General features: G+C 36.2%; 2 protein-coding genes across 2 annotated transcripts; one reads left to right on the forward strand and one right to left on the reverse strand.

The window, feature by feature from the left end:
- Nucleotides 1-365: 365 nt before the first annotated feature.
- On the forward strand, nucleotides 366-5,347 carry LOC101888437 (uncharacterized). The gene is made up of 2 exons (XM_005187470.4): nucleotides 366-524; nucleotides 4,684-5,347. The coding sequence occupies exons 1-2, from the start codon at nucleotides 501-503 to the stop codon at nucleotides 5,077-5,079; spliced, it is 420 nt and encodes a 139-aa protein (XP_005187527.2). The 5' UTR covers nucleotides 366-500; the 3' UTR covers nucleotides 5,080-5,347.
- An 11,989-nt stretch (nucleotides 5,348-17,336) lies between these two features.
- LOC131802795 (G-box-binding factor-like) lies at nucleotides 17,337-18,695 on the reverse strand. The gene is made up of 2 exons (XM_059123431.1): nucleotides 18,538-18,695; nucleotides 17,337-18,476 (listed from the first exon to the last, which is right to left on the reverse strand). The coding sequence occupies exons 1-2, from the start codon at nucleotides 18,559-18,561 to the stop codon at nucleotides 17,466-17,468; spliced, it is 1,035 nt and encodes a 344-aa protein (XP_058979414.1). The 5' UTR covers nucleotides 18,562-18,695; the 3' UTR covers nucleotides 17,337-17,465.
- Between the last annotated feature and the right edge of the window lie 8,448 nt (nucleotides 18,696-27,143).

Genomic DNA, 27,143 nt, shown 5'->3' on the forward strand with positions numbered 1-27,143 from the left:
AAATATCATATCAATATGCAATATCAAAAATATCCTCAAAACAATTTTAATTTCATTTTTATTTTGGTTTTTTGTAATTATTTTTCAAACAGATATGTATTCAAATTTGATGTCATCGATTTTTGTCCCATATTTATTGCAAACTTTTTGTCATGCACAACATCGCGGTATCCGGTTCTTGCCTTTTTGTAATAAATTAGAATCGAAAATGCATGAAACAATACAGTTTGAAAAAAAAAAAAAATAATTAAAATCATTAAAAATTCCCAAAAAAAAGTTTGAAAATGAAAAACATTCTGGAAGAGGACAAAAATAATGAAAAATACATATATTGAATATTTCATTGAATATCTGGTATAAAAACAATATCAAATCATCGTAATGCAGTTAGTTGTCAGATCAGTGAATTACCACACGCATCTCCAGAAATTTATTGAAAAATTAAATTAACAAAAAAAATAAACAAATTACAAAATATTATTGAAATAAAATACTTCAGAATGAAAGGATTTGCAGTGATTAAGGTGAGCAAGAATGTTGTGGATATCTGTGAACATTAAAGTAAGATCCCGGTATTGGATTACAAGCTGGAGAAGAGTGGAAAAATTATACGCAAATTTAGTGATATACTGAAAAAACCTGTAGCAAATTGTGACACTTTTTAAATTTTCAAAGTCTGAATGCCTTAAAAATTTTTAAATATAAAAATTAAGCAAAGGCTATAGTTGGCGGGGCCGACTATGTGATACCCTACAACACTACAACATGTTGGAAGCCCCCTCATGTCCAAATCCGTTTCGGAAGATTTCGTTTTTGAAATTATGTCATAGAGCTCTGGCCCGATGTTACCCTAAGCCTTTTGACGAAGGACATTTGCCCAACATTTACGCACTCCGTCATATTGTTAGGTATTCAAAACAATTTCACACTTTCGTTATGGTCCATTTTATAGTTAAATATAATCCAATGGTCATCCAAAATAATAGACTTCTTCCCTGTCCTTAACTCTCTTCTTATGTTAAATTCCTTGTCGATTGGTTTATAATTATAAAAATTATAATTTTAATTTTTTGGTCAATTTGAACCCCTAAATGTACGTCTTCAAAAAAGCCATGAAAAATTCCATAAGAATCGGGCAATTGCGACCCTCACCACGTAGTGTTGCAGAGTGTAAACATTTTTAGAATTAAAAATTGTAAGTCAAGTTGAAAAAATGCGATAAAAAATATAGCAAAAATTCAAAAAAAAAAAAATGTAAAAATAATGTCACTATTTTATTGGCATTTTTTAGGCGATTTTCTAAGATTTTATACTTTTCTAGCAAGACACCATTTTGAATTGATGGGAACTGTGAAAATCAGACAATAAATCGGTTCTTGGCTTACAAGCAGAATAACTAATGTCAATTTATTTTACATATTTTTTACATATTTTGCTATATATCCAATATCTTGGCTATTAGCATCACCGTAATGGTTAGAAGTGACCTTTAATGTATATGTGATTTGGCAGGGACTAAAAATATTCGTGGTTTAGTGGCCATTTTCGTATTTTTGACATAAAAGTTATGGTTTATTTTAGTCGCCCAATATTGTCCAATGGCCTCCCAAATTGGCAGACTTCTGGCCAGCTCTAAACTCAAACTCCATGTCGATTGGTTCATAATTGTGGCCTGTAGAGCTACAGCAAAATCAGGAAATTATTCTGTTTTTGTTCCATTTCAATCCCCTAATTATTTTGTGAACATCTCCAAAACAATAGGCTTCTACTCTGAACCTAACCCCACCTCCATTTTAAATTTCGTGAGTATCGGGCCATAAATTGCGACCTGTAGCGTGATTGCACTTTAATATGGACGGAGGACATACACAGCTAGAACTTGGCGAGATAGGAATATCCATACATAACATCCTATGTGCAGGACCAATATTTCGCGGTTTTACATAAATGTTGGTCCAATCAAACTTATAATACCTCCAACACATAGTGTTGTAGGGTATTATTAACCGTTATTGTGTAGTTTCCGAAGCCAATATTACTCATCTCGTATCTGACCTAAGTCTAATTTTTAGGTCCAGATTTGGACTTTATGTGTTTTTTTTTTTTTTAAATTTTCAATTGTGGGCGAGGTGCCATAGTGGTCCATATACAAGTTGAGATTAAAAAAAACTGCAACAAAGTTAAAAGTCATAATTTTAACATTTTTTTTTTAAATTTTGTTATTGCAAAATGGTCAGTTTTTTTTTTTAAATTTTATTGAATGAAAACAACAAATGTCGGAAGTAGCATCAAATTTCAGAATAAGTTTAGATTTGTTCGAACTGGCCACCTTTGGCACGAATTATGGCCTTCAAACGACCAATGAAACCATCACACGTTGCCCGAATGTTGCTCTGCGGTATTTTGGGCCATTCCAGTCAATGCGCTTGCTTTGGGTGATCGACACTTTGGTATTTTTTAGTGCCAACCTTGCTTCCCAAAATACTCCAGACACAATAGTCCAACGGATTGGTATCCGGAGATATTGGTGGCCATTGTGCGCAGGAAATGAAACGAGGAACCTCATTTTCTAACCATTCTTGGGTGGTGCGTACTGCGTGCGATGGTGTTGAGTCCTGTTGGAATGTCCAAGGTCTGCGGCCAAAATGTTTGCGTGCCCAAGGCCTTTATACACCTTCCAGAATATTTTCGCGATAATATTCGGCATTTATCTGATGCCACGGTCGATTTAAAGCGGGCGAGCGGAGAGAGACCATAGGCTGTTATGGCGGACCACACCATCATCATGGCCGGCGCTTGAGTTCTGGTGGCCAAGTAAACACAATCATTTTGTTGGTTTACAAACTGCTGGACAACGAATGTTTTTCGGCAGTTCACCACTTTCAGCCAAGCGACACAACTCTTTTGCTCTTTTGAGTCTATTTTCTATCTGTTGCGGTGTAAGTTCCTTTACTTTTTGGAATTTCAATGGCTTTTCCTCGATCTCAGTTTTCAATATTTGCCGATTGCAATATTGCGATATGTTCAGCTCACGAGCCAATTTTCGGCCAACGTGACGCGGTTTTCGATCAAGTCACCTCTTTACTTTTCGAACTATTTCTGCTGATGTTGCTGTTTTCTTCCGTCCACTTCCGTGACGTCGGGCTACGCTACGGTAACGAGCGACGATACGAGACACAAAAGATTTATTCACATTTAAATGCTGGAGTGCTCTAACGATAGCCACTAGTGGTTGTCCAGCCAAATATAAAGAAACCACACTATCACGGTTAAATTCCATCCCGAATAAATATTTTTTAGGAAAATTCCCACCAAAAGGTTTTTGTACTCTTTTAAACAATATAAGGAGCTGTCACTGGAATAATTTTAACAGCTGTCGGACTAGTGGCTTAGAAATGACAGCAGTCTGAATTTGGTTGCAGTTTTTGCATCTCACCCTTAAGTATTGCAAAGTATGAAGCTTTGTTGATGAGGCAACAGAAGGGTTAATGTGCTTCGTGAATATTAAAAATGTTGACACTTTGTGGGAGAGGAGTGGACCGATATATCCCATTTTCACACCAGACCTTGGGTATTGTTATGTCTGAAATTTGAATATAATCGGACTCACATTTTATATGAGTTATAATTATTCGAAATTTTAACCCCTTAGGGTGAGGTACTTGATGGAGTGGACCGATATTGCCCATTTTCACACCCCACGTTGCACTGGAAATGGCAAAAGTAAGATTTGCAAAGTTGGAGCAAAATCGGATCATCCTTTCTCTTTCTGTGCAGTAAAATATATTTTTTTTTTTAAATTTGGAAATTTTTTGAGGCAGGTACCTTAAGGAGTGGACCGATATAGCCCATCTCCGAACTCGATCTAATTTTGATAATAATATTACGATGTACCAAATCGGATATTCCCTTCGAGACTTATCGTGCGCACCAGTCTGACAGACGGACGGAAATCGCTAGATCGACTCCAAGTGTCCTGAAACGGATTTGGTCCTAAGTGGACAGGGGTCTAAAATCGTTATTTCGATGAGGCAAGTTTTGGCCGTATAAAATTATATATATATAGCCATATGTGTGAGAGTACACATATCCTTTAACAAGTACCTATATGGGGCAACTCGTAAATATAACATTCAGGATTTTAATTTAGAATTTTAAATGTTGAATGTATGTCCATTTAGGTTTAGCGCATATGTAAGGATTTGATGGGTTGTTTCAGGTTTCAGGCTTATTACCTTGGATATTAGCTCGATTTATTTTGAAAAATACATTCAAGAGGCCTATCTTGGTTATAGGCATGGTTTCCTTAGACCTTTTTGTAGAGGCATATCATTGCCATAAGAATTGATTCCGTCGAGGCATGTAATGGCCAAAATCGTATTTCCTATATGCCTATCATTTTAGTTTTCCTCGTGGTAAGGTATCTATTTCATCGACTCAAAATTATGCTTAAAGGCCTTATTATCTTTCCTTTGAACTCACATATTAACAGGCTTGACATTTCAAGAATTCAACGTAGATCGATGAAATAAAACACTGCCCCATTAAGTTCTATTACGTAATTGGCTACTGCAAATTTTTTTTGGGTTTGGTTTTTTGATCCAATATTGCTATTGGTTTCAAGTCAATCTCTTTTTTATTTTTACTGACAAATTTTTAATCGTTTTCTCCTCAAATTACCAGCTCTTCGCCTTGGTGTCCATTGCAACAGTGGTTTGCGCTGGACCCCTTCCCGGAAACTACGATATGGTTATGGTCGATGATAATCTACCCTCCGAATCGATACAATTTCAAAATTTCGATACCTTCTACAATGCAGAATCGGAAAATAATCCAATGTCGGAATTGGAAATGATGGAAAGTCGAGGTGTGCCACACGTTGTGAGGCGTAAGGTTGCCTTTTTGAGGGCACCACAAGCTCTCAGTCAAAAGGAAATTGCTGCTCGTGCCCATGATGAGGAATTCGATGTGGCTCGTGAGAAAAGGAACCAACGTTCGTTAGCAAAGGGTAACACCAAACCCAATACAAATGGTTTGGAATGGGAGGAGTTTGATTATGATGCTTATGTGAAACATTAAGAGAGGAGGAGGATCGGCGATGATAATCATTGGAAATGATGATGAACGGCATAATGATGAAACGGACAATGATATTGTAGAATATGCTTGACGTGGCAGAGGAGAACGTTGTTATTGTGCTATGGAGGTTTTCTGTTTTTTATGATTATTTATTTTTATTATTTTATTTCTTGTTATTTAATATTTAAGTTAAAAATAGACTTAAGGCAACTTAAAAAAAAATAAACATTGGCAATTACAAACAAACAAAAAATGAAAAAAACTAAGACTTGTTTGTTTTCTATGTAGTTTTTTAATTATTTTTTTATTATTATATAATATTTAAAATTATGTTTTACAAATTTATGAATACTATGGGAAAAACTTAGGGTTCACTCTTCTTCTACTTAGATTATTACGTAGCTATAGGTCGGTAATACCTGGATGCCCTTAGGCTTGGGATTTTTTATGAAAATTAATAGAAATATCCCTCCTCCACTATTGTCTCTTTATACGGCGTTAGCCTTCTCTCCAATGGCCGATTCCGGGAGAGCTCCGCAAAGGTGGCATTCAGCGATTCATTGGTTTGTTCGCAACAAAATTGTGTGACATTATATTTTATATTTTTCAATTTCAAACGTTTTACCACATCGTCTTTGTTGTTGTTGCTGTGATTTTTGTGTTTTTGTATTAATTTTGTGGGCTCGATTGCCAAACGATATATGGCCTCACCATTTTGATTTAAAACATGTTCCAAATCCGGTTCGTTGTCAATGGTGTTACCGACCTGTGTTGTGAAGCTACTGCTGTGCAACTCTTCATTACAAACTTTGTGGTTCGATACGAAATCAGTGGTGAATTTTGAATAATTTTCTGTCACCATTGGTCCGTCGTGATTTGATTCGATGTGTGTGGGAACATGAAAATTGGCTTTGTTATTATGAAACTGGTTGTGGTTCGAAAGGTCATCGCTCTTTAAGGGGGAGTTTGAGAGTTGTTCCTTCCCTGTGGTGACATGAGATTCTGTGTGAATTTTGAATCCAGACTCAATCTTCTTTGGAGAATTGAAAAATGGTTGTTTATTTATAGGAGTTTGATGTTCAGTATTGGAAATTTCCAGGGTAGACATTTTCTGTAATGGAGCGAATGTGGGTAGTCCAAACGGAATCAAGGGCTTTTTGTAGATATAACCATTTTTTTCTTCTTTGGCCATAACAAGGGAAACAAAACTTAGCAATAGCACGAACAACTGAAAAATTAGAATAAAATCTAGAATTAGAATTTTTTAAACACTTTTTCTAGAGGCCCATCTTCGATATAGGCCTCTATTTTTCTGGAGACCCATCTTTGCTATAGGATATTTTCTAGAGGCCCATCTTCACTATAGGCGTGGATTTTTTACCAATATTTCTGGAGACTCATCTTCACTAAAGGCCTGTATTTTTTAAACATATTTTCTAGAGGCCCATCTTCACTATAGGCGTGGATTTTGTTAAACATATTTTCTAGAGGCCCATCTTCACTATAGGCTTGGATTTTTTATAGACGTGGATTGTTTAAACATATTTTCTAGAGGCCCATCTTCACTATAGGCGTGGATTTTTTGAATACATTTCTAGAGGCCTATCTTCACTATAGGCGTGGATTTTTTATAGACGTGGATTTTTTAAACATATTTTCTAGAGGCCCCATCTTCACTATAGACGTGGATTTTTTATATGCCTGGATTCTTTAAGCATATTTTCTAGAGGCCATCTTTACTAAAGGCCTGGATTTTTTAAACATATTTTCTAGAGGCCCATCCTCACCATAGGCGTATATTTTTTAAACATATTTTCTAGAGACCCATCCTCCTCCATCCGTAGATTTTTTAATCATATTTTCTAAAGGCCCCATCTACACTATTGGCGTGGCTTTTTTAAACAAATTTTCAAGAGACCCCATTTTCACTATAGGCGTCGATTTTTTAAACATATTTTCTAGAGTCCCATATTCACTATAGGCGTCGATTTCTTAAACATATTTTCTGGAGCCCCATCTTCACTATAGTCACGAATTTTTTTAACATATATTTCCAGAGGCCCATCTTCACTTTAGACGTGGATTTTTTGAACATATATTCTAGAGGCACATCTTCACCATAGCCGTGGATTTTTTAAACATATTTTCTAGAGGCCCCATCTTCACTATAGGCGTGGATTTTTTAAACATATTTTCTAGAGGCCCCATCTTCACTATAGGCGTGGATTTTTTAAACATATTTTCTAGAGGCCCCATCTTCACTATAGGCGTGGATTTTTTAAACATATTTTCTAGAGGCCCCATCTTCACTATAGGCGTGGATTTTTTAAGCATATTTTCACTATAGGCGTGGATTTTTTAAACATATTTTCTAGAGGCTCATCTTCACTATAGGCGTGGATTTATAAATATATTTTCTAGAGACCCATCTTCATATTTTCTAGAGGCCCATCTAGGCGTGGATTTTTAAACATATTTTCTAGAGGCTCATCTTCACTATAGGCGTGGATTTATAAATATATTTTCTAGAGACCCATCTTCATATTTTCTAGAGGCCCATCTAGGCGTGGATTTTTAAACATATTTTCTAGAGATCTATACTAGTTATATGAATATAGTTATCATCAGTATGTCACGATCTAGAAACTCTTTATTAAAGTAATTTTGAATACAGGTTCACTATTCTGCATAGCCTCAATTAATGGTATCTCGGATTTGAGGTATTTTGAAGGTTTTAGACTCATTAGTTTGTCATTTTAATCTTTAAAGAGATATTTACCCTTTTTGCGGATAGAGTTTAGTGTGAAGGGAAATAACTGAGTGATCGCGAATCAACGCCTAAACGAACGGCTGAAGCTAAATCTTAAATTTTGCACGAGGGTCAGCCTTGATGCGTAGGCGTGTAAAGTTTTTGGAAATTCGTAAATGGGTAAAGTTATTGAAATTCCAAAAAAGTGTAAGAACTTACACCGCAACAGAAAGAAAATAGACTCAAAAGAGCTAAAAAGTTGCTTCGCTTGGCCGAAAGTATTGAACTGCCGAATTTGGTTTTCTTCGATGAGATAACATTCGTTGTCCAGCAGTTTGTAAACAAACCAAATGATCGTGTTTACTTGCCAAAGAGGTCAGCTGAAAATGTGCACCTTCGGTTGGCCAGCAGAGTTCAAGCGCCATAACCGCCGATGTTTGCTCTCCGCTCGTACTAATCGACCTTGGCATCAGAATAAATGTCGAATATTATCGCGAAAATATTCTGGAGGGTGTATTGGGCACTTGAACATTTTGGCCGCAGACCTTGGACATTCAGACAGGACTAAGCATGCGCCACCCAAGAATGGTTAGAAAATGAGGTTCCTCGGTTTATTTCCAGCGTACAATGGCCACCAAAATCTCCGGATATCAATCCATTGGACTATTGTGTCTTGAGTCAAAATACCACAGATCAACATTCGTACAGCGTGTGACGGTTTCATTGGCCGTTTGAAGGCCATAATTCGTGTCAAAGGTGACCAATTTGAACTAATCCAATCTTCGGAGATGGTTTCGGAAATGTGTACTATAATTGTACGAAATATACCAAACATTGGGATAGAGAGAAAAATCTGAAATTTAATATTGAGATTGCTGATGGTATCTGTGTTTGAGATTTGCCGGTGGTTTGGAAATATATGCTTTTTTTGTACAAAAAGTACTAAATGGTACTAAAGTTGGTATTGGGTGAAGGAATTGGGGTGGAATCCTCAAATTTGACATTGATATGTGGAATCGAGGTATTTAGGTGGTTTTGAGTATCGTATTGTACGAAAATTACTAAATAGTACTAAATTGGGTGAAGGGATAGGACTGAAATCCTTAAATTTGGTATAGACGTCATTGCGTTTATAATTGTTCGGAAAGTACTAAATTGTACTAATTCTGGTATTGGGTAAAGGGATAGAGTTTGAGTCATAACATTTGATATTGAGCTCTCTGTTATGGATATGGATAGGGGATCTTCAAATTTAACTATTAATAATTTGATATTAAGTGAAGGGATAAAGATACAATTCTGAAATTTTGCAACTGTTGGTATCTGAGGTTGAGATTTGGAGGTGGTTTTTGAAATGTGTCATATAATTTTACGAAAAGTTGTAAGGAGTTGGAATTCCGAAATTTAATATTGAGATCTCTGTTGGTATATGGTGGTGATTTTGCGAATGCGTACCATAATTTTTCGAATAGAACTAATTTTGGATCACTGTTGGTGTCTAGGATGGAGAGATGTAGATTGTTTTGATTATCCGTACTAAATGTTACTAAATTTGGTATTGGGTTAATAGATAATACCTGCAATTCTGAGATTTGGTATCGAACTCTCTGTTGCTTTATGATGTTTACATAAAGACACGTTGAAAAAGTTTTGGTCAGAAAAATTGGACGTGGAACCATCGTGCAATGGTTTACCTCCACTGTAAGCATCAAAAAAGATTTTGAAGATTTGTTGGTGTAAGAGGTAAAAAATTTTCTCTTTGAAAAAGGAAAAACTTGAATAATATGTAAAACCCGAACATATAGTATGATGTATAAAGTTTTAAATAAAAAAAATCTATCTGAATAAATTGTGCATTTTGAGTACTAAACAGACTTAACACGAACTGTTGGAACGAACCTTAAATTTTAAGGTGGATATTTCGCTGAGGAGGTATCGTGCATTTTCTAGATTTTTATTACCTAAATATAGCTGTACTGTCTGAATGCTCTTTATGTCCAAGACTCACTTGATCTGGGTATTTTTATACCCTCCACAATAGTATGGAGGGTATATTAAATTTATCATTCCGTTTGTAACACCTCGAAATATACATTTTAGACCCCACAAAGTATATATATTCTTGATTAGCATATGTCGATTTGGCGTCCGTCTGTTCGTCTACATGTCTGTCCGTCTGTGGAAATCACTCTAGCTTCCGAATGAAATGAAGTAGGTTGATAAAATATTACTCAAATGTATATTATGTCTGCAGGACTTTTGGTATTGAAAATTGACCATGTAGATCCACGTTTTGGTATACATATGTGGTATTTTTATGATGCAGGTCCACGGCATCCTATAGACCCTAATATAACGGTTAAATTCGGTATTGAAAAAAATTTTAAATTGCCAAATTCGTTCCAAGTGGTGGAGGATATTCACATTTTAAACCCCTAATAGGTAGAACATATCCTTCAGGGTTTGGATTTTGAAATATATAGTCACAAATTTTTTAAATTAAATACTTTTCTGGTGAATTTTTTGGGTTTGTACCCAGCAAAAAACTATTTCGAAAAACGTATCCACTATTTGTGATTTTCGATCGTAATAACTTTATCCACAAATTGTAAGTATCATAAAAACATCCGATTTGGTCATAATTAGAGATTTTTTAAATTAATTTGAAATTAAGTTCATTATATATGTTTTGTCAATTATTATTATTTTTTCGTCAAGTTTTTTTATATTCCTTTAATTTTTTTGTAAAAAGTTGATGTTTGATAGATACTCAAGATCTTTTATCTAATTTATTTCTTCTTATTTATTTATTTTTTTTTTTAATTTTATTACCCATATTAAACTCTGTAGAAACTTCATTTTTGTATTTCTTCTAAAACACTCTATAAAACTTTAAAATGATGACTACTTCTGTAGAACGTTTAAGTTATGACTAAATCAATCTGCTAATCGTTATCTATTTGGAAGCTAGACTTTTATCTCAAAGTTCTGATTCTATTTGTGTGTTTGTAATGATGATGTTTTCAGGTCTATTGGACTTTTTTTTGCTTGATTCACACTTTTTTCCTAGAGAAGATCATCGGCCAACCACATCAGAACCTGTTTGCCAATCATAATGTTTTATTTGTTATTTTTATCATCAGTTAATAAAATTAATTTATATATGTGTGAAATCCCTAGTAATGGAGTTATGAGGAATTGTCTTTTATTTATATATTTTTTTCTTAGATTCAAAGTGACGTCATGATAGATGTATTTATTTCTTGTCTTTATTTAAGTAGTGGTTAGTTACATTGTTATCCTAGGAAAGTTGAGTCAATGAACCTAAATTCCGGTACAAAATAAGAAGATTACTTTGGAAATTAAATTATAAGCTCCGTTACGTTTGCAGGAAGTTTAACGAATAACAAGAGTTTAAAATTCCGCTATAACGAGAGGGCTTGTTGCCTCTTCAGTTATGAAAAAGTAGGATTTTAAAGCTCATAGTGTAGACCCATGTGAAAAACAAGGGTTATTTTCTGACGGCAAAATACATAAAACCTTTTAAAACTTTTTTTTATTTTTTTCAAAAATGTGAATTGTTGATAAAGCTAGCCATTTTTTCCGATCATTTAAAAAATTTTCTGATAGGTCTTCCAAAATGGTGGAATGTTTTATCGATTGGCAGTTATGACTTTCTTCTGATGTATTTTGGTTGGATTTCGTCGAATATTTTTAATCATATCAACCTGCATAGACGACTGTAGAAAAATAGGTCATACAGACAAAAATTGCCCATTTTTTCCTTTTTATAAAAGCCCATAGAAGTCCCGATTTTCAGGCTTTTTGTAGAATACCAAAAGAGCTATACAAACCTGTTTGACAATCATAATTTTGTTAAAGAACACAGGGTTTCTCAAAGACCTAAACGTCCGACAACTGTTAAAATTATTCCAGTGACAGCTCAATGTATTCTTTACAAGCGTACAAAAGCATTTTAGTGAGAATTTTCCAGAAAAAAAGTTATTCGTGATGGAATTCAATCGTGATAACGTGATTTCTTTATATTTGGCTGGAAAACCACAAGTGGATATCGTTAGAGCATTCCAGCATTTAAATGTGAATAAATCTTTTGTGTCTCGTACCATCGCTCGTTACTGTGATACTGGTAGGGTAGCCCGACGTCAAGGAAGTGGACGGAAGAAAATAGCAACATCAGCAGATGTGGTTCGAAAACTAAAGGAGCGACTTAATCGAAACCCGCGTCGCAGTGATCGATCGTATTTACTTGCCAAAGAGGTCGGGCTGAAAATGTGCCCCTTCGGTTGGCCACCAGATCTCAAGCGCCGGCCATGGTTATGGTGTGGGCCACCATAACAGCCGATGGTCGCTCTCCACTCGTATTCATCGACCGTGGTATCAAAATAAATGCCGAATATTATAGCGAACATATTCTGGAGGGTGAACTAAAGCCTTGGGCACGCAAACATTTTGGCCGCAGACCTTGGACATTCCAACAGGACTCAGCATGCGCCAACCAAGAATGGTCACAAAATGAGGTTCCTCGCATCATTTCCAGCGCATGGCCACCAAAACCCCGGATACCAATCCGTTGGACTATTGTGTCTGGAGTATTTTGGAAATCAAGGTTGGCTCTAAGAAATACCAAAGTGTCGATCACCTTAAGCAAGCGCTTTGCCGGGAATGTGTCAGAATGCCACAGAGCAAAATTTGGGCAGCGTGTGACGTTTTCATTGGCCATAATTCGTGCCAAAGGTGACCAATTCGAACAGATCTAAACTTATTCTAGAATTTGATGCTATTTCTAATATTTTTGCTTTCATTCAATAAAATTTTAAAAAAAATTAAAAATTATGGCGTTTGACTTTGTTGCAGTTGTTTTATCTCAACCTGTAATTTAAAAGTTAGATTATTTTGCATTACAAAACATATTTGTTTTCCTGTTATTATTATTGTTGTTACTATTATTTTATCGTGAACTCTAATGAGGGTCTCCCAAAAAAAATGTCTGCATGGAACAAATGAAAATTGGAGCTTTTCACGATTTGACCCCATGGGTTGCCCAATCACTTGGGCTCTCCGTCTTTAACTCTTTCATTGAAGCCACTTTAGAAATTTCTGTGACAAACCTCAAAAATCTCAAAAAAATAAATAAAATAACGTTATCCTCAAAGAGAACGACCATATGGTTTAATTAAAATTAATTCTCAAAATTAACCAAAAATACATCTGAAAATGCGCCAAAATGTCTTGCAATAAAAACTGTAAAATCTTCTTACACAAGACCAGACATTTTCTTTTAAAAACCGCAAAGCCTTTTCGTGGAACGTCAGAGGGTGTTCTTACAGAAGGCTAGAAGTTTTTTTTATTAAGGAGTTGAATATATTCCAAAATAAGTCAAGAAGATTTATTGCAAGACTAGACCTGAAGACCAAAGTGACTTCTTATAGAAGACCAGAAATGTGTTTTAGTGTCTCCCTATAGAACACCGGAAGGCCTGTTCCAAAAAGACCACAACATGATCGTCTTTTAGAAAAATGCTAAGATGGTTTCCTCATTGAGAAAACCAGAAATGTACTTTTAAGTGACTCCTAGGTTCTCTCATTGAAGACCGAAAGATATTTTTATAGAAGACCAGAAGATATTCTCAGAGTAAACTAAAAATACTACATAAGACCTCACAGTAGAACAGCCGGCCTTCATTCTATAGTATTCTTACACAAATCAGAAGGTCACTGAAGCCTAGAAGCTTTTCTCACATCTTCATTCGGAATCTATTTTTTTCGCAAGCCTGAAGGCCGAGTCACTGAAAGCTAGATGGTCTTCTTACGTCTTCCATGCCAAGGTCTCCTATTAGATTCCGACAGTACCTCCTCATAGAAGGCGAGCAATGATTTTCTCAACGGACAATACACAGATTTATTATCTTAAATAAAAATGTTTATTAGCTTTATTGTTTAAGGCATTTAGGCCGGTCATAAAAATTCTGTACAGCTTCTTTAACTGAAGCAGAAAGGCGTTCTCATAAGATACCAAAGGGTCTTCTTATGTGAACCCAAAATGTCTCTAATAGAAAGCAGAAAGTCTTCTTCCCCAGAAGTAATTTTTGAAACTAAACCTCTTTCTATATAAGATAAGGAAATTTAATCATAAAAGACCGAATGCCTTTATAGCAGAATACCGGAAAGTTTTTTGTGGAAGACAGCATTCTTCTCTTAAAAAGTAAAAAAAAATATCATAAGAACTATCATATGATATGAAAAAAAAAAAACAATTTTATACCCTACACTACATAGCGGTAAGGGTATTATGGCTTGGTGCATTTGTGTGTAACATGGAGAATAAATAGAGATAGGCCCATAATTACTTTTGAGGATCAACATGGAATCACTTTCTGAGTTGATTTATGCATATCAGTCTGCCTGTCTGTCCAATTAATTTTGTAAATAAAATGCAGGTCGCACTTATTATCAGACTGAGATAAAATTTTCCAAACAAGATTCGTTTGGCCCAAGAACGAACCCTATTGAAATAAGTGAAAACCGGTTCAAATTTAGATATAGTTCTCATATATATTATCAACCGATTTTGCGTAAATTATGCACCAAACGGCCAATACCAGTCCAAACGACCTGAATTTTGGAACTTCCGACCGAACCCAGTCTAAAATCTGCTCAGATATAGCTAAAGCCCCCATATATATGTTTTATTCGAATTGCATTTTTAAGTCCCTCACATATAACAATAATCTTTGGTATCAGATATCTGATTTCATGTTTATTTTTCACCAAATGGCTAATATCAGCCCAAATGGAGTGAATATTGACACTACCGACGGAATTTAATCCAGAATCAAGTACTTCAAATTGTGGTGAAAATCGGTTCAGATATAGCTATAGCTCCCATATTTATGTTTCATTCCATTTGGTGTTAAAGTCCCCCACATACGTAATATGTACTCCAAAACAATGATATTTGATACCGGGCATCAGATACTGCCACATATAGTACCATTCAGTACTTTTCGTACAATTATTATGTAGATTTCGGAAACCACCTCCATATGTCCAGGCTAAACATGAACAGCGACCTTAATACCAAATTGTAGATTTCAAGCACTATCTTTTCACCTAATACCAAAATGTACCAAATGTAGTACTATTTAGTACTTTTCATACATATTTCTAAAATCAACTTTAATTCGCAAACCTGCCACCAATAGGGACCCACCCCAATACAAAATTTCAAAATCCCATCTTCATCCATATCTAAACCAAACTGTTCCAAATTTGGTACCATTTGGTACAGTTTGCACAATTAGTACACACTTCCAGAACCACCTTAAAATGTGAAACTTATTTTCCGACCTAGGTTCATACAAGGTTGCCCATATTCAACGGTCCCATCTGGCAACGCCATAACTTTTGACAGAGATCTCACATCGCTTAATGACATACCGCGTTTGAAGCGTCAGTCCAAGCTGATTTTTACCATGAACCAATACACGCCACGCGAGCTCTCTGAAATAGTTGAAATTTACAAGAAGTCAATTGTGAAAACTCAACGTGCTTTTAAAACATTAAAAAATGTGAGAAGTGAGCCTTCTACGAACACCATTAAGCGTTTATACGAAAAATTTCCTACTGGTAAGGCTCTTTCTAATCCGAAGAGGCCATATAAAAGTCGACCAAGGCGATCGGCCGAGAATTTCGCTGCCGTACGAGCCAGTGTTGAGAGGTCCCCAAGAACATCCCAGAAACGCCGTTCTCAGCAGTGGGGCATGGCTCGGTCCACTTTACAACGGATTATTCGCATTGATTTGCATTTGTTCCCGTACAAAATTCAATTGACGCAAAGAATGTTGCCTGCGGACAAGCCTCGTCGATTGGAATGGGCCCAAAGAGTCATTGAAATGGGCCCAAAGAGTCATCGAAATGGCCGAAGATGACGAGCAATTTTGGAACAAAATTATCATGTCCGATGAAGCCCATTTCACATTGAATGGGACCGTAAATAAGCAAAATTGTCGTTTTTACGCCACTGAAAATCCTCAGGAGATTCAAGAAGTGCCTCTTCATGACGAAAAAGTCACAGTTTGGTGCGGCATTAGTGCGAAAACGGTCATTTGGCCGTTTTTCTTCCAAAATGAAAATGACCATGCTGTTACCATCAATCAGGAGCGTTATCGCGACATAATGACCAATTTTGTGATGCCAATTATTCGTCGAAAGCGTATGAGGCAGTTCTGGTTTCAACAAGGGCCGTTTGATGTCGAAAAGTGGTGATTTGGACTGGCCACCGCGTTCGCCCGATTTGACGCGGCCTGACTTCTTCTTTTGCTGATATTTGAAGTCAAAGGTTAAGGTTAACAAGCCAAGGACCGTAGAAGAGCTCAAGGACAACATTCGTGAAGAAATAGCCGCTATTCCGGCCGAAATGTTGGCAAAAACGTCATGAACGCCAGAGGCGGCCATTTGAGAGATATCATATTCAAAAATTGATGTAAACAAATCTTCTTGGAACAAATTAAATGATTAACATTGCCAACCGCCAAATTTTTATTTTTTTTTCTTTGATTTAAAAAAAAAAAAACATGGGTCCGTCGAATATGGCAGTCCTGTAGTACTTTTCATACATATTTTTAATTCGCAAATCTGCCACCAATACAAAATTTCATCTTCAAAATTTCAATACAAAATTGCATCTTCATCCGTTCACTCTAAACCAAACTGTTCCAAATTTAGTACAGTTTGGTACACATTTCCAGAACCACCTGAAAATGTGAAATTTATTTTCGGACCTAGGTTCATATACCACATTTCAATTCTTTAGCTCTATACGGTCACATAATCCATAATGGTAGCAGTTTAAAAGTTTTGTACCATTTTAGAACTTTTCGTAAACTTAAAGTTGGAACTTCGAAAAACCCTTTGGCACATCTATCCTGTACTCCATATCTTCCAAAAACCCTTTGACACATCTATTCTGCACTCCATCAGTGACTCTCATTCCAAATTTCAGAGTTCTAGCTCATTCCGTTCGTCCATTACAGAGTATTACATTTTTTTTAGTAATTTTCGTACCTATTTAGCACGTATTTTCAACAACCCAGTCTTATCACAGGCCTAGGCAACCAAGACTGACCTTCGTGTCAAATTTCAAAATTTTAGCTTCTGTCGTTTCGTCTGAGCGTTGTTTCTCGTTCAGTCAGTCAGTTTTTTTTTTCATTTTTCTTTTAAACAAATAGAAGATAAACCGTCTGGTCTAGCTCTGACATAGGTAGCAGCAGTCATTTGTCTAAATTGATAAACCTAAATCGATGTCACATGTCTAAATCGATATCGATTTTTACACAGATCTAAAACTTATTAACTTTAAAGTTGTTGCGTTTGTGGTCATGGGCTACGGCACTAAATAAATCAATTCGTTTGACTTCTAATTGGTTTAAGGTTAACGAGTTCACCCGTCCTCCATGACTCCATCCGTAGTCAACATACATCCATTAATGTAAATTATTAATGATCTTCATTTTAAAAGCCATACAACAAAACAATCATAAATAATAACAACAAAAAAACAGCTAAGCTATAATTAATACAATTCCACAGATTTTTTAACTAAGATCCGCCCTTTCACTTCACTTGTTGAAGGGATAGGCAGCAATTGGCACCTCACTGTAGGGGAACAAACGTCTGTCACGAAGACCTTTATGGGGTGGGGCAGAACCTTGCGCTGTACCTTGGGCATAGAGGCCGTTGCATGTCGATCCACCCGTTTGAGCAATATGAGATCGAGCTTGTTGTACAACCGCCGAATGTTGTTGATCCTGTGCTACCTGTTCACAGTGTCCGTTGGGATGACATTTTGTCACAAATCGAGCTGAGGGAGGATTATTTGGTGTGGGAAATTGTTGTGAGTGTTGTTGTTGTATATTGGGTGCTTGAATTGGATGGGCTACTAAGGCCTGATGGGTGGCAATTGGGTATTGCTGCTGTTGTTGCTGATGTTGGACTATGGGAGCAGTTCGATGTTGAGTCAAGGCTTGAGTGTTTGCTACCAAATGATGTTGTTGGTGTTGCTGTACAGCGGCATGGCCATGATGTTGCAAGACGCCTTGATTTACTTGGGTGGCCAAATGACCTGCACTAGGTTGAGCAACTGGAGCGTAATGGGCTTGCTGATGGGTATTAACTGCTGCTTGATGATGGTGATGGTGATATTGCGCTTGACCTGTGCCATGGGCAGCAGCATACACCTGTCCATTTACGGCTGGATGTTGATGATATGGCGTTTGTCCTACTGGATTGGTAACTAACCTTTGATTAGCATGGGCGATATGTGTATTTGCCGGAGCCAAAGCAGTTCCACCCAGGTGGGCAGTGGTACTTGCCCCAACCACTGCTGAGTGCTGTGAATATCTTTGCTGCTGGACCACCGGATATCCTTGTCTCTGCTCCAAACGCATTTCCACAAACTTATTCGATGGTGACATACTAACTTCATAGTTACGACCCGTTGCCACGGGTATAATCATGCGATTGGTGGTGGTCAAATAACGAGGTTTTCCATCATCACCATAGAATGGCACCAGCGGCTTCTGGTAGGCATATTGACGGCTTTGGGCTCCAACGCTAACAATTACGATTAACTAAAATGGCAATTGATTAGTTCTGAATTTCCTTTACATTCACTAATTATATCCAACTTACTGCAGTGGCAAATTTTATCAGCATTTTTGCAAACTTTTATCGCCACTTTGCTGTGTGTGCTAGTCCCTTGTATGGAATATTTTTTTATTTTCGGAAAAAAAAAACAATTCAGCCTCCTACCGCTTTCGTCGGTTGTCAAACTTGAAGTGCACTTGCCTGGTTAAGTTGGCGATGCACAGAGTTCAACATGGGTTTGCAGTTCATAGCGTATTTTGTATTTATGCTAATTTTATTAGATGTTTTTGAAGTGAAATGGAATTGTGCTACAAGGTATGCGTGTGTGTAAACAATTGACAGTGGGACAAAATGTTACATAATATACTGAATATTTAAAATGCTGCTTTTATAAATAGATGTAAAAAAAATCATATGCGTATTTCATTTTTATTCGAAAAAAATAAAAACTTTTCAAATATAAGTAAAGGGAGGTGCCGTTATATGCGGGTTATATGAAGGGGTGTCCACAGGCAATTGTACGTCATAGTTTGTAGTACAAATTTCGAGCTTCCAAGAGGAAATTCGAAACCATTCCGGTGAATAATGTCACTAAAATCATCAAAATGCCTAATATCGGGAAGTACCGTTATATGGGGGCTATACTAAGGCGTGGACCTGCACAGACAATTTTCTGTCTTAGGCTGTACAATTCTTTACGAACTTCAAATACCAAATTTGAAACTATTCCAGTGAATAATGTTGCTATAGTCATCAAAATACCGAATATCGGGAGGTACCGTTATATGGGGGATATACGAAGACGTGGACCTGCACAGACAAATTTTTGTCTTCGGCTGTACTATTCATTACGACCTTCAAATACCAAATTTGAAACTATTCCAGTGAATAATGTGGCTAAAATTATGAAAATACCGAATATCGGGAGGCACCTTTATATGGGGGCTATACGAAGACGTCGACCTGCAGAGAAAATTTTCTGTCTTAGGCTGAAGTATTCATTATGAACTTCAAATACCAAATTTTAAACAATTTGGTTGAATAATGTCGCTAAAATCTTCAAAATACCGAATATCGGGAGGTACCATTATATGGGGGGCTATAAGAAGACGTGGACCTGTAGAGACAATTTTCTGTCTCAGGCTGAAGTATTCATTACGAACTTTAAATACCAAATTTGAAACAATTCCGGTTAAGAATGTTCTTAAAATCATCAAAATGCCGAATATCAAGAGGTACCTTTGTATGAGGGCTGTGTGAAGACATGGACCTGTATACGCGATTTTGTGTCAAAGGCATATAGTACCTATTACAAACTTCAAATACGAAATTGTGAACAATTCCGCTAAAAATGTTGCTAAAATCATCAAAATGGCGAATATCGGGGGTTCATGCCGTAAAGTCATTCTAAGGGGTTATATTGGTTTTTTGACCGGAGCCACTAAACCATACAAAATGTTCCAATATTTAAAGGTAAGAAGTTTTAAAGAATCGCTCACTAGCTTCACAAGTTATGACATATATGTATTGAAAATGTTGACCCTTTTGTGGGTGGGTTAATATCAGAAGGGGTTCGCTGATATATATCATCTTCACAACAGATCTTTTGTTGGCAAAATTGTTTGTTTGTTTAAAATTTGAAGATAGTTGGATGCTTATTTCGCGTTTTATGAGCTTCAGGGATGTTAAAAATTTGGACCATTTTTTGGGGGATGTAGCAGAAGGAATTGACCGATATATCCCATCTTCACAGCAGATCTTGTGTTAGTCGAAATAATGGGATGCGTGAAATATTAAGATAACCGGATGTTTTTTTTCAGATTTCATGGTGGTTTTAGCTATTCAAAATTTTGACCCTTTGTGGGGAAGGTACCAGAAGGAGTAGACCGATATATTCCATCTACACACCTGACAGGGTTAATTAAAATATTAGGATTTACAAAGTTGGAGCAAAATTGGGATATATTTTCTCTTTCTGTACATTCAAATATTTTTTTTTTTTAGAACAGTGTTGGCTGTTTTGTTCGGGATACCATAGTATTTTGTTGTTGCAATATGGTCAGGCTTAATCCCTTTATTGTTGTTTTTATAAAAACAACGTTTGTTTATTAGTGGAGAAAGATGGTAATGTTTACCAGGGGGTAAGGCAGGGAATACCTAGGTTTCGGAAAGAGCCACCAATCCTCATCAGTTCCCTTGTTTTTTGTCTGGGATATTCTCCCCAGAAGTTATTTTAAAAATAACTTCAATGACAAAAAACATTTTTTTACCCAAGTGACAATATCGTAAGCTCAATAGAAGAGGAACCAAAGAATTAAATAAAACTAAAATTCTTTTGGAAATCTCGACTTTTGGTGGGCTAGTTTCCACTTAATATTGCCAATCTTCGAACTCGGTCTAAGTTTAACAAAAAAATTACGATGTACAAAATTTGGACCAAATCGGATACTCCCTTTGATAGTAAAAGTGTGCACCAGCCAGACAGACGGACGGACGGCCACCCCTAGATCGACTCTAAACGTCCTGAGGCTGATTTGGTCCAAAGGGACATAGAGTCTAAAACTTTTATTTCGATTAGGCGCGATATCTAACCGATCAAAGGACTGGCGCAAGAATCTTAAAATTTTACACGAGAGTCACTCTTAGTGCGTAGTCGTGTGATAAGGCAATTCGTACTAAAGGGACGTAAAAGTATTGAAGTGTGCTAAAAATTGAATACTTTGTATTGGTCCAACGTAGTGAAAGTCACTGATGGATAGATGTAAGAAATGGTTTTTGAAAATTCGAACTTTAAGTTTACGAAAAGTTCTCCAATGGTACAATTTGGTTTTATGTGAACTCATAGAGCTAAAAATTTGAAATTTTTATGAGATGAGTTTGATATAAGTGCACGGAAAGTACAATATAGTACTATATTGTGTACAATTTGATATTGGGTGGACGGATAGCGCTTGTAGTTTGAAATTTCGCATTGGGTTGCTATTCATGTGTAGCCTTGACATATGGGGGTGGTTTTGGAAAGTGTGTAGTATAATTGTACGAAAAGTACTAAGTGTAATTTGGTATTGAATGTAGGGATAGAGATAAAATTCTGAAATTCGATATTTATATAACTTTTGATATCTGAGATTGAGATTTGGAGATGGTTTCGGAAATGTTCGAAAAGAATTAAACTTTACTCAATTTTGTATTTCTTGAAAGCATAAAGCTGAAATCTGAGATTGAAATATAAAACGGTTTTACAATTGAGTACTATAATTAATTACAAAAAAGTACTAAATGTACTATAATTTGTCGAAAACCGCTGAGTGGTACTAAATTGGTTATTGCTTGAATTTTGGATCCCGGTTGGTGTCTAGGGTGAAAATTGATATTGCATGAAGGTTTAGAGCTGAAATTCTGATATTGAGGTCACTGTTGGTTTCTACGGTTTACATATGGAGTCGTTGAGATAATTCTGTAAATCAGAACAAATTGTGCATTTTCAGTACTCAAAAGGTCTAATACGAACTTTTGGCACGAATCAAAAATGAGTTGGACTTTATGTTGACGAAGTAGCGGGCTCTTACTATTGCATTATATAGCACTGATAACAGGAAGAATATAACTTGTTCAAATGTAGTGGAAATGGATTTTCAAAAAAGTAAAAAGTTTTCACTTATTTTCGATATTTTATATATCAAAATTGTTGCCATCAGAAGCGAAAATACGAAAAAAAAAATAAAATAAAAACTTAGGAATCTCATACCTTACACAAAAGTAGGTAAGGTGATGTGAATAAAATGTCAGCTAAGACTTTTAGGGAACCTCATGAAAAAGTTTTCAATAATCACTGCAATATAAAATCCCATATTTGTTGAGTTTCGAAATATAAAATGTTTTCAGAAAATTGAGTTGTAATGTTTATACCCTCAGCCATATGGCTACAGAGGGTATATTTGATGCGGCCAAAACGTGTCCTAGGTCTCTTTGGTCCAAATCCGTTTCAGGACATTTGGAGTCGATTTAGCGATGTCCGTCCGTACGTCTGTCTGACTGGTGCGCACGATAACTTTCGAAGCAAGTATCCGAGTTGGTCCAAACTTGGTACATCTTAATATTATTCTGATACTTAGATCGGGTTCGAAGATGGGCAATATCGGTCCCCTCCTTCTGTCATCTCCCCCACAAAATACCAACATTTTTAAAGAAAATAATTTACTGCACAGAGGGGGAACAGATAATCCAATTTTGCTTCAACTTTTCAAATCTTATTAAAAACACCAGTGCTAGGTCAGGTGCGAAAATGTACACTCCACTCCACTCCATCAAGTACCTTCCCCACAAAGGGTAAACAATTGGAATAATTGCAACTCTTATAAAATTTTATGTAAAGCTTCGCTTGCCTTCAAATTACACACATCAGAATATTTTTATTAATCCAAGGTCTGGTGTGAAGATGGATTACATGGGTCCACTCCTTCTGGTACCTCCCCCACAAAGAGTCAGAATATTGAATATTCATGAATAATGTGTCAAGTAAACGATTCTTTTTAATTTCAAAATATACATAAAAATTTCTCTTAATCAGAGACCTTAGATGAGCATGGAATTTATGATTTCGCATAAAATTGGATATGAATGTTCGAATTTTTATCTGTATTAGATGATATATTAAAATGGAATACTTCGGTCCGCTATATCGGTTACCTCAAGCATATTTCCACAAAAAAAGTATAGGAAGTATTCGCTATAGTCCAAATCAGGCACGTTATAATATTTATATCCGTCTAAGGAAAGATACGAATTGTTTCGGAACCTCCCCCAGATTGAATAATGCTAACTCAAGGCTGAGTGGCAATATCGACTGAAAATTTTGATCCTGGTGATGGCGATAGTAATGGGTTGACAGATATTATATATTTACGTTCTTGACTTAAGCGTGATACAAATATTTCGCTGAACGCAATTTTAACCATATTAGTTCTCCTTTTTCTCTCTTTATAAGATTATTGATCGTTTTCGAACTCGATATAAGATTGATATATAAATTGTAACTTCCGAGTTTGATCACACTCCGAGTATATATTATTTGATGACTTCCCCAAATGTCCTGTTATAAGCTTTTATGCCATGCAAAATTGTGAGTTGATATGTCTATAAATATGACCTGTAGAGTGACTGGAAAATCAGGAAAATTTGCGAAGATCAATTTTATACCCTATATAATTTGCGAAAATCCAAATAATATAATTCTACTCTAGCAATTACCCTAAAACTATGCAAAATTTCGGGCCGTAACAGCCACCTTTAGATCGGTAACAACCGACCTGTAAATCGCAATAGGAAGAACGTATTAGAGCATCATGGTTCTAAGACTATTTTTTTCGTGGAGTTACAATTTTTTCGTCCAAGCAAACTCATCATATGGCCTTGTCTTATTTTTATCTCAATAGTGAGCAATAGTTCCCTAGGCACCATCAGTGAACCAAATTTCAAAACACCAATCCTATGCAAATGAATTCACCTAATAACTACCCAGTCCCACTGTATATTCAATTTCATACCTGACCGCAACGATTAAAACTTGTTTGGACAATAATAACCTGATTACAGCCAACTAAGGTTTTTGTTTTATCGATGTGCTCTTCTTCTGTTTCTTGTCATTGTTTCATATCAGTTTTTTTCTCTTTGGGCTATTGTAAACAAAACATCGAGTCGAGCTATCAGAGCAGCAAAATACACCAGCGCACAGTGAGCGTTTGTAGATCTCCACACATGTAAATGAGTCTATGCGAGTGTGTGTGTTCGTGTGCGTGTGTTTGACCGCTGGCCAAACCAGTTAATAACATCATTAAAAACAAATCATTCGTTGGCCACTTGATTTGTGTGTTGGATTTGATGTTGAAAGCGTAACGTCTAATAACGTTGCGTATTGGATTAGAAATGAATTCAAAGATTGTTTCTTTACGGCTGAGCGAGTGAATGAATGAATGAATTACTTCATCTTACAACAACAACACAAAGATAGATCGTGTGTGTTGGCTCATCTCCTTCGCTCGCGTGTTTTTTTTTTTTTTTTGTAAATCTTGAATTTTTGGATCGTGTCAGCGATTGTTTATTGTGCTTCTAGCACAACACGTTGCGCGATGCTGTTGCTGAAAAGCAATTAATCATTGGTGTATTTGAAAGAATTGATTAAATTATGTTTGTATTTTTATATTTTGAAAAACAAAAAAATTGAAAGAGGTAAAAACAAATTAGTTGAAACCGTCAAAATTGGCCTAAGTTGAAGCTCTTCATACAAAAATTAAAAAATTCCGTGGAAAATTTTGGTTATCAAAGTACTCAGTATCGAGAGGTACACTTATATGGGAGCTATACTAAAACATCTACCGATATACTTATGGTCTCTCCAACGAATACCTTGGCTTTAAAAGATATGGAGGTCTCCTATTGGCTTTAGAAGACCTTGAGGTCTTCTTTTGGCTTAAAAAGACCTTGGGGTCTTCTATTGGCTTAAAAATACCTTTAGGTCTTCTATTGGCTTTTAACAGACCCTTAAGGTCTTCTACTGGCTCACTGGAAGACTGTGAGGTCCTCTATACGCTTTTGAAGGCCTGGAGGTCTTTCATAATCATTAGAAATTGTCTTCAATTGGCTTAAGAAGACCTTGAAGTCTTCTATTGACATTTGAATAGCCTGAGGTCCTTGATTGCCTTTAGCAGACCCAGAAGTCTTCTATTGGCTATAGAAGACCTTGAGGTCTTATATTGTCTTTAAAAGACTTTCAGGTCTAATATTGGCTCTAGAAGACCTTAAGGCCTTCTACTGGCTCTTTGGAAGACTTTGAGGTCTTCTACCGGCTCATTGGAAGACTTTGAGGTCCTCTATAAGCTTTGGAAGGCCTTGAGATATTTTATAATCTTTAGAAATGGTCTTCAATTGACTTAAGAAGACCTTGAGGTCTTCTATTGGCTTAAGATGACCTTGAGGTCTTCTATTGGCTTTAGAAGACCTTCTATTGGCTTAAGATGACCTTCAAATTAAATATACATATCCATATTAAAACCCTTCATTTTAAGAGAGTTATGTTGTCGTAAAGTTACGAAAAGGGGTGTGCCGAAATTGTACATTTTGACACCTGAATTAAGCGTAGCAAGTTTTAAAGACGTTGAGGACGTGGTCTAAATATTTCCGATTCTTGATTGACTCTTGGAATTTTTAAGAATTTTTTTTTTCTGTTAAAGAGATATTTTTAGAAAAAAAATATTAATCCTTTAATATTCAAAATTGTTACTCGAAGTGGTCTGATGAAAATGAGCCTTATTTAACCTTGTTTTGAAGCACTTAAAGAGATTCTTAAAAAAATCCGAGTTTACTGGTCTATTGTTCTCAAAAAAGATTATTGTTCCGAGAGACCTTAAAAAATATATTAAAACAAGTAAGCAAAGGATATAGTCGTGTGAGGCCGACCATGTGATACCTACACCACTGTAATATGATGAAAGCCTCCTTATGTCCAAATCCATTTTGGAAGATTTCATTTTTGAATTAATGACATAAAGCCCTGCCAAGATGTTATCCTTAACTTTTTGACCAGGGGCATTTGGCCAATATATGCGCACTTATTTGTTGTGGTCAATTTTACAATTAAATATAATTAAATATAATAGACTTCTTCGCTATCCTTAACTCTCTTCTCATGAAAAATTTCATGGTTTCAATTGTGTGATCTGGAAAGTGTTCGTGTTTTTGGTTAATTTGAACACCTAAATATTTTGCGATGATCGGCAAAAACAAGAGGTCCCTCTGTATCTCCAAATTCAGATTCATCTATATGATTTGTTTGTCTACGATATTTGGCTATATTCGTCAACGAAATCAGTAAAAAAGCCAGAAGTTCGCCTTTTGTGTATTTTGGATTTCGCCTGAAAGTTATTTTCAGCGTTTCGGTAGAATGGAAATGTTTGTATTTTTTCACACAAAAGTAGTGGTCCCTTCTACCCGCTGTACTAAACTCTAATTTCATGCGAGATTTCGCGTCCCTTGGTTTATATTTGTGACAAAATCAGGAGCATTTTTAGTTGTTGGTTCATTTCAACCCTAAATATATTGCGGGCAACTTTAAAAACAACAGGCCTAACGCCAGTGAGCCTAACCCTACCGTTTAAGTTTTGGTGAGGTTCGGACCATAAATACAATCTGTACAGGGTGAGATGACAAAACTGCAATCAACTTCAGACTGCTGTCATTTCTAAGCCACTCGTCCTACATCTGTTAAAATTATTCCAGTGACAGCTCATTATATTGTTTACAAGCGTACAAAAGCATTTTCCAGACAAAAACTTATTCGTGATACCATGATGCCGGTAGCGTAGCCCGACGTCAAGGAAGTGGAGGGAAGAAAATAGCAACATCAGGTTGGAAAAGTCACTTCTTTAGTGACTTGACGAAAGTGTGGGCCGCCATAACAGCCGATGGTCGCGTCAGGATAAATGCCGAATATTATCGCGAAAATATTCTGGAGGTTGTATTAAAGTCTTGGGCACGCAAACATTTCGGCCGCAGACCTTGCACCAAACGACTCAGCCCGCGCCACCCAAGAATGTTTATAAAATGAGCTTCCTCTCATAATTTCCAGCGCACGATGGCCACCAAAATCTCCAGAT

This window comes from Musca domestica, unplaced genomic scaffold (genome assembly GCF_030504385.1).
Source record: "Musca domestica strain aabys unplaced genomic scaffold, Musca_domestica.polishedcontigs.V.1.1 1, whole genome shotgun sequence".
Taxonomy (NCBI): Eukaryota; Metazoa; Arthropoda; class Insecta; order Diptera; family Muscidae; genus Musca; species Musca domestica.

What these genes read in the sequence shown, in the direction of transcription:
- LOC101888437 (XM_005187470.4), top strand. Translation starts at nt 501, where the DNA reads ATGAAAGGATTTGCAGTGATTAAG. An exon ending in AAGGATTTGCAGTGATTAAG is followed by an intron (nt 525 to 4,683) that starts GTGAGCAAGAAT and finishes TCAAATTACCAG; the next exon opens with CTCTTCGCCTTGGTGTCCAT.
- LOC131802795 (XM_059123431.1), bottom strand. Translation starts at nt 18,561, where the DNA reads ATGCTGATAAAATTTGCCACTGCA. An exon ending in TGATAAAATTTGCCACTGCA is followed by an intron (nt 18,477 to 18,537) that starts GTAAGTTGGATA and finishes TTGCCATTTTAG; the next exon opens with TTAATCGTAATTGTTAGCGT.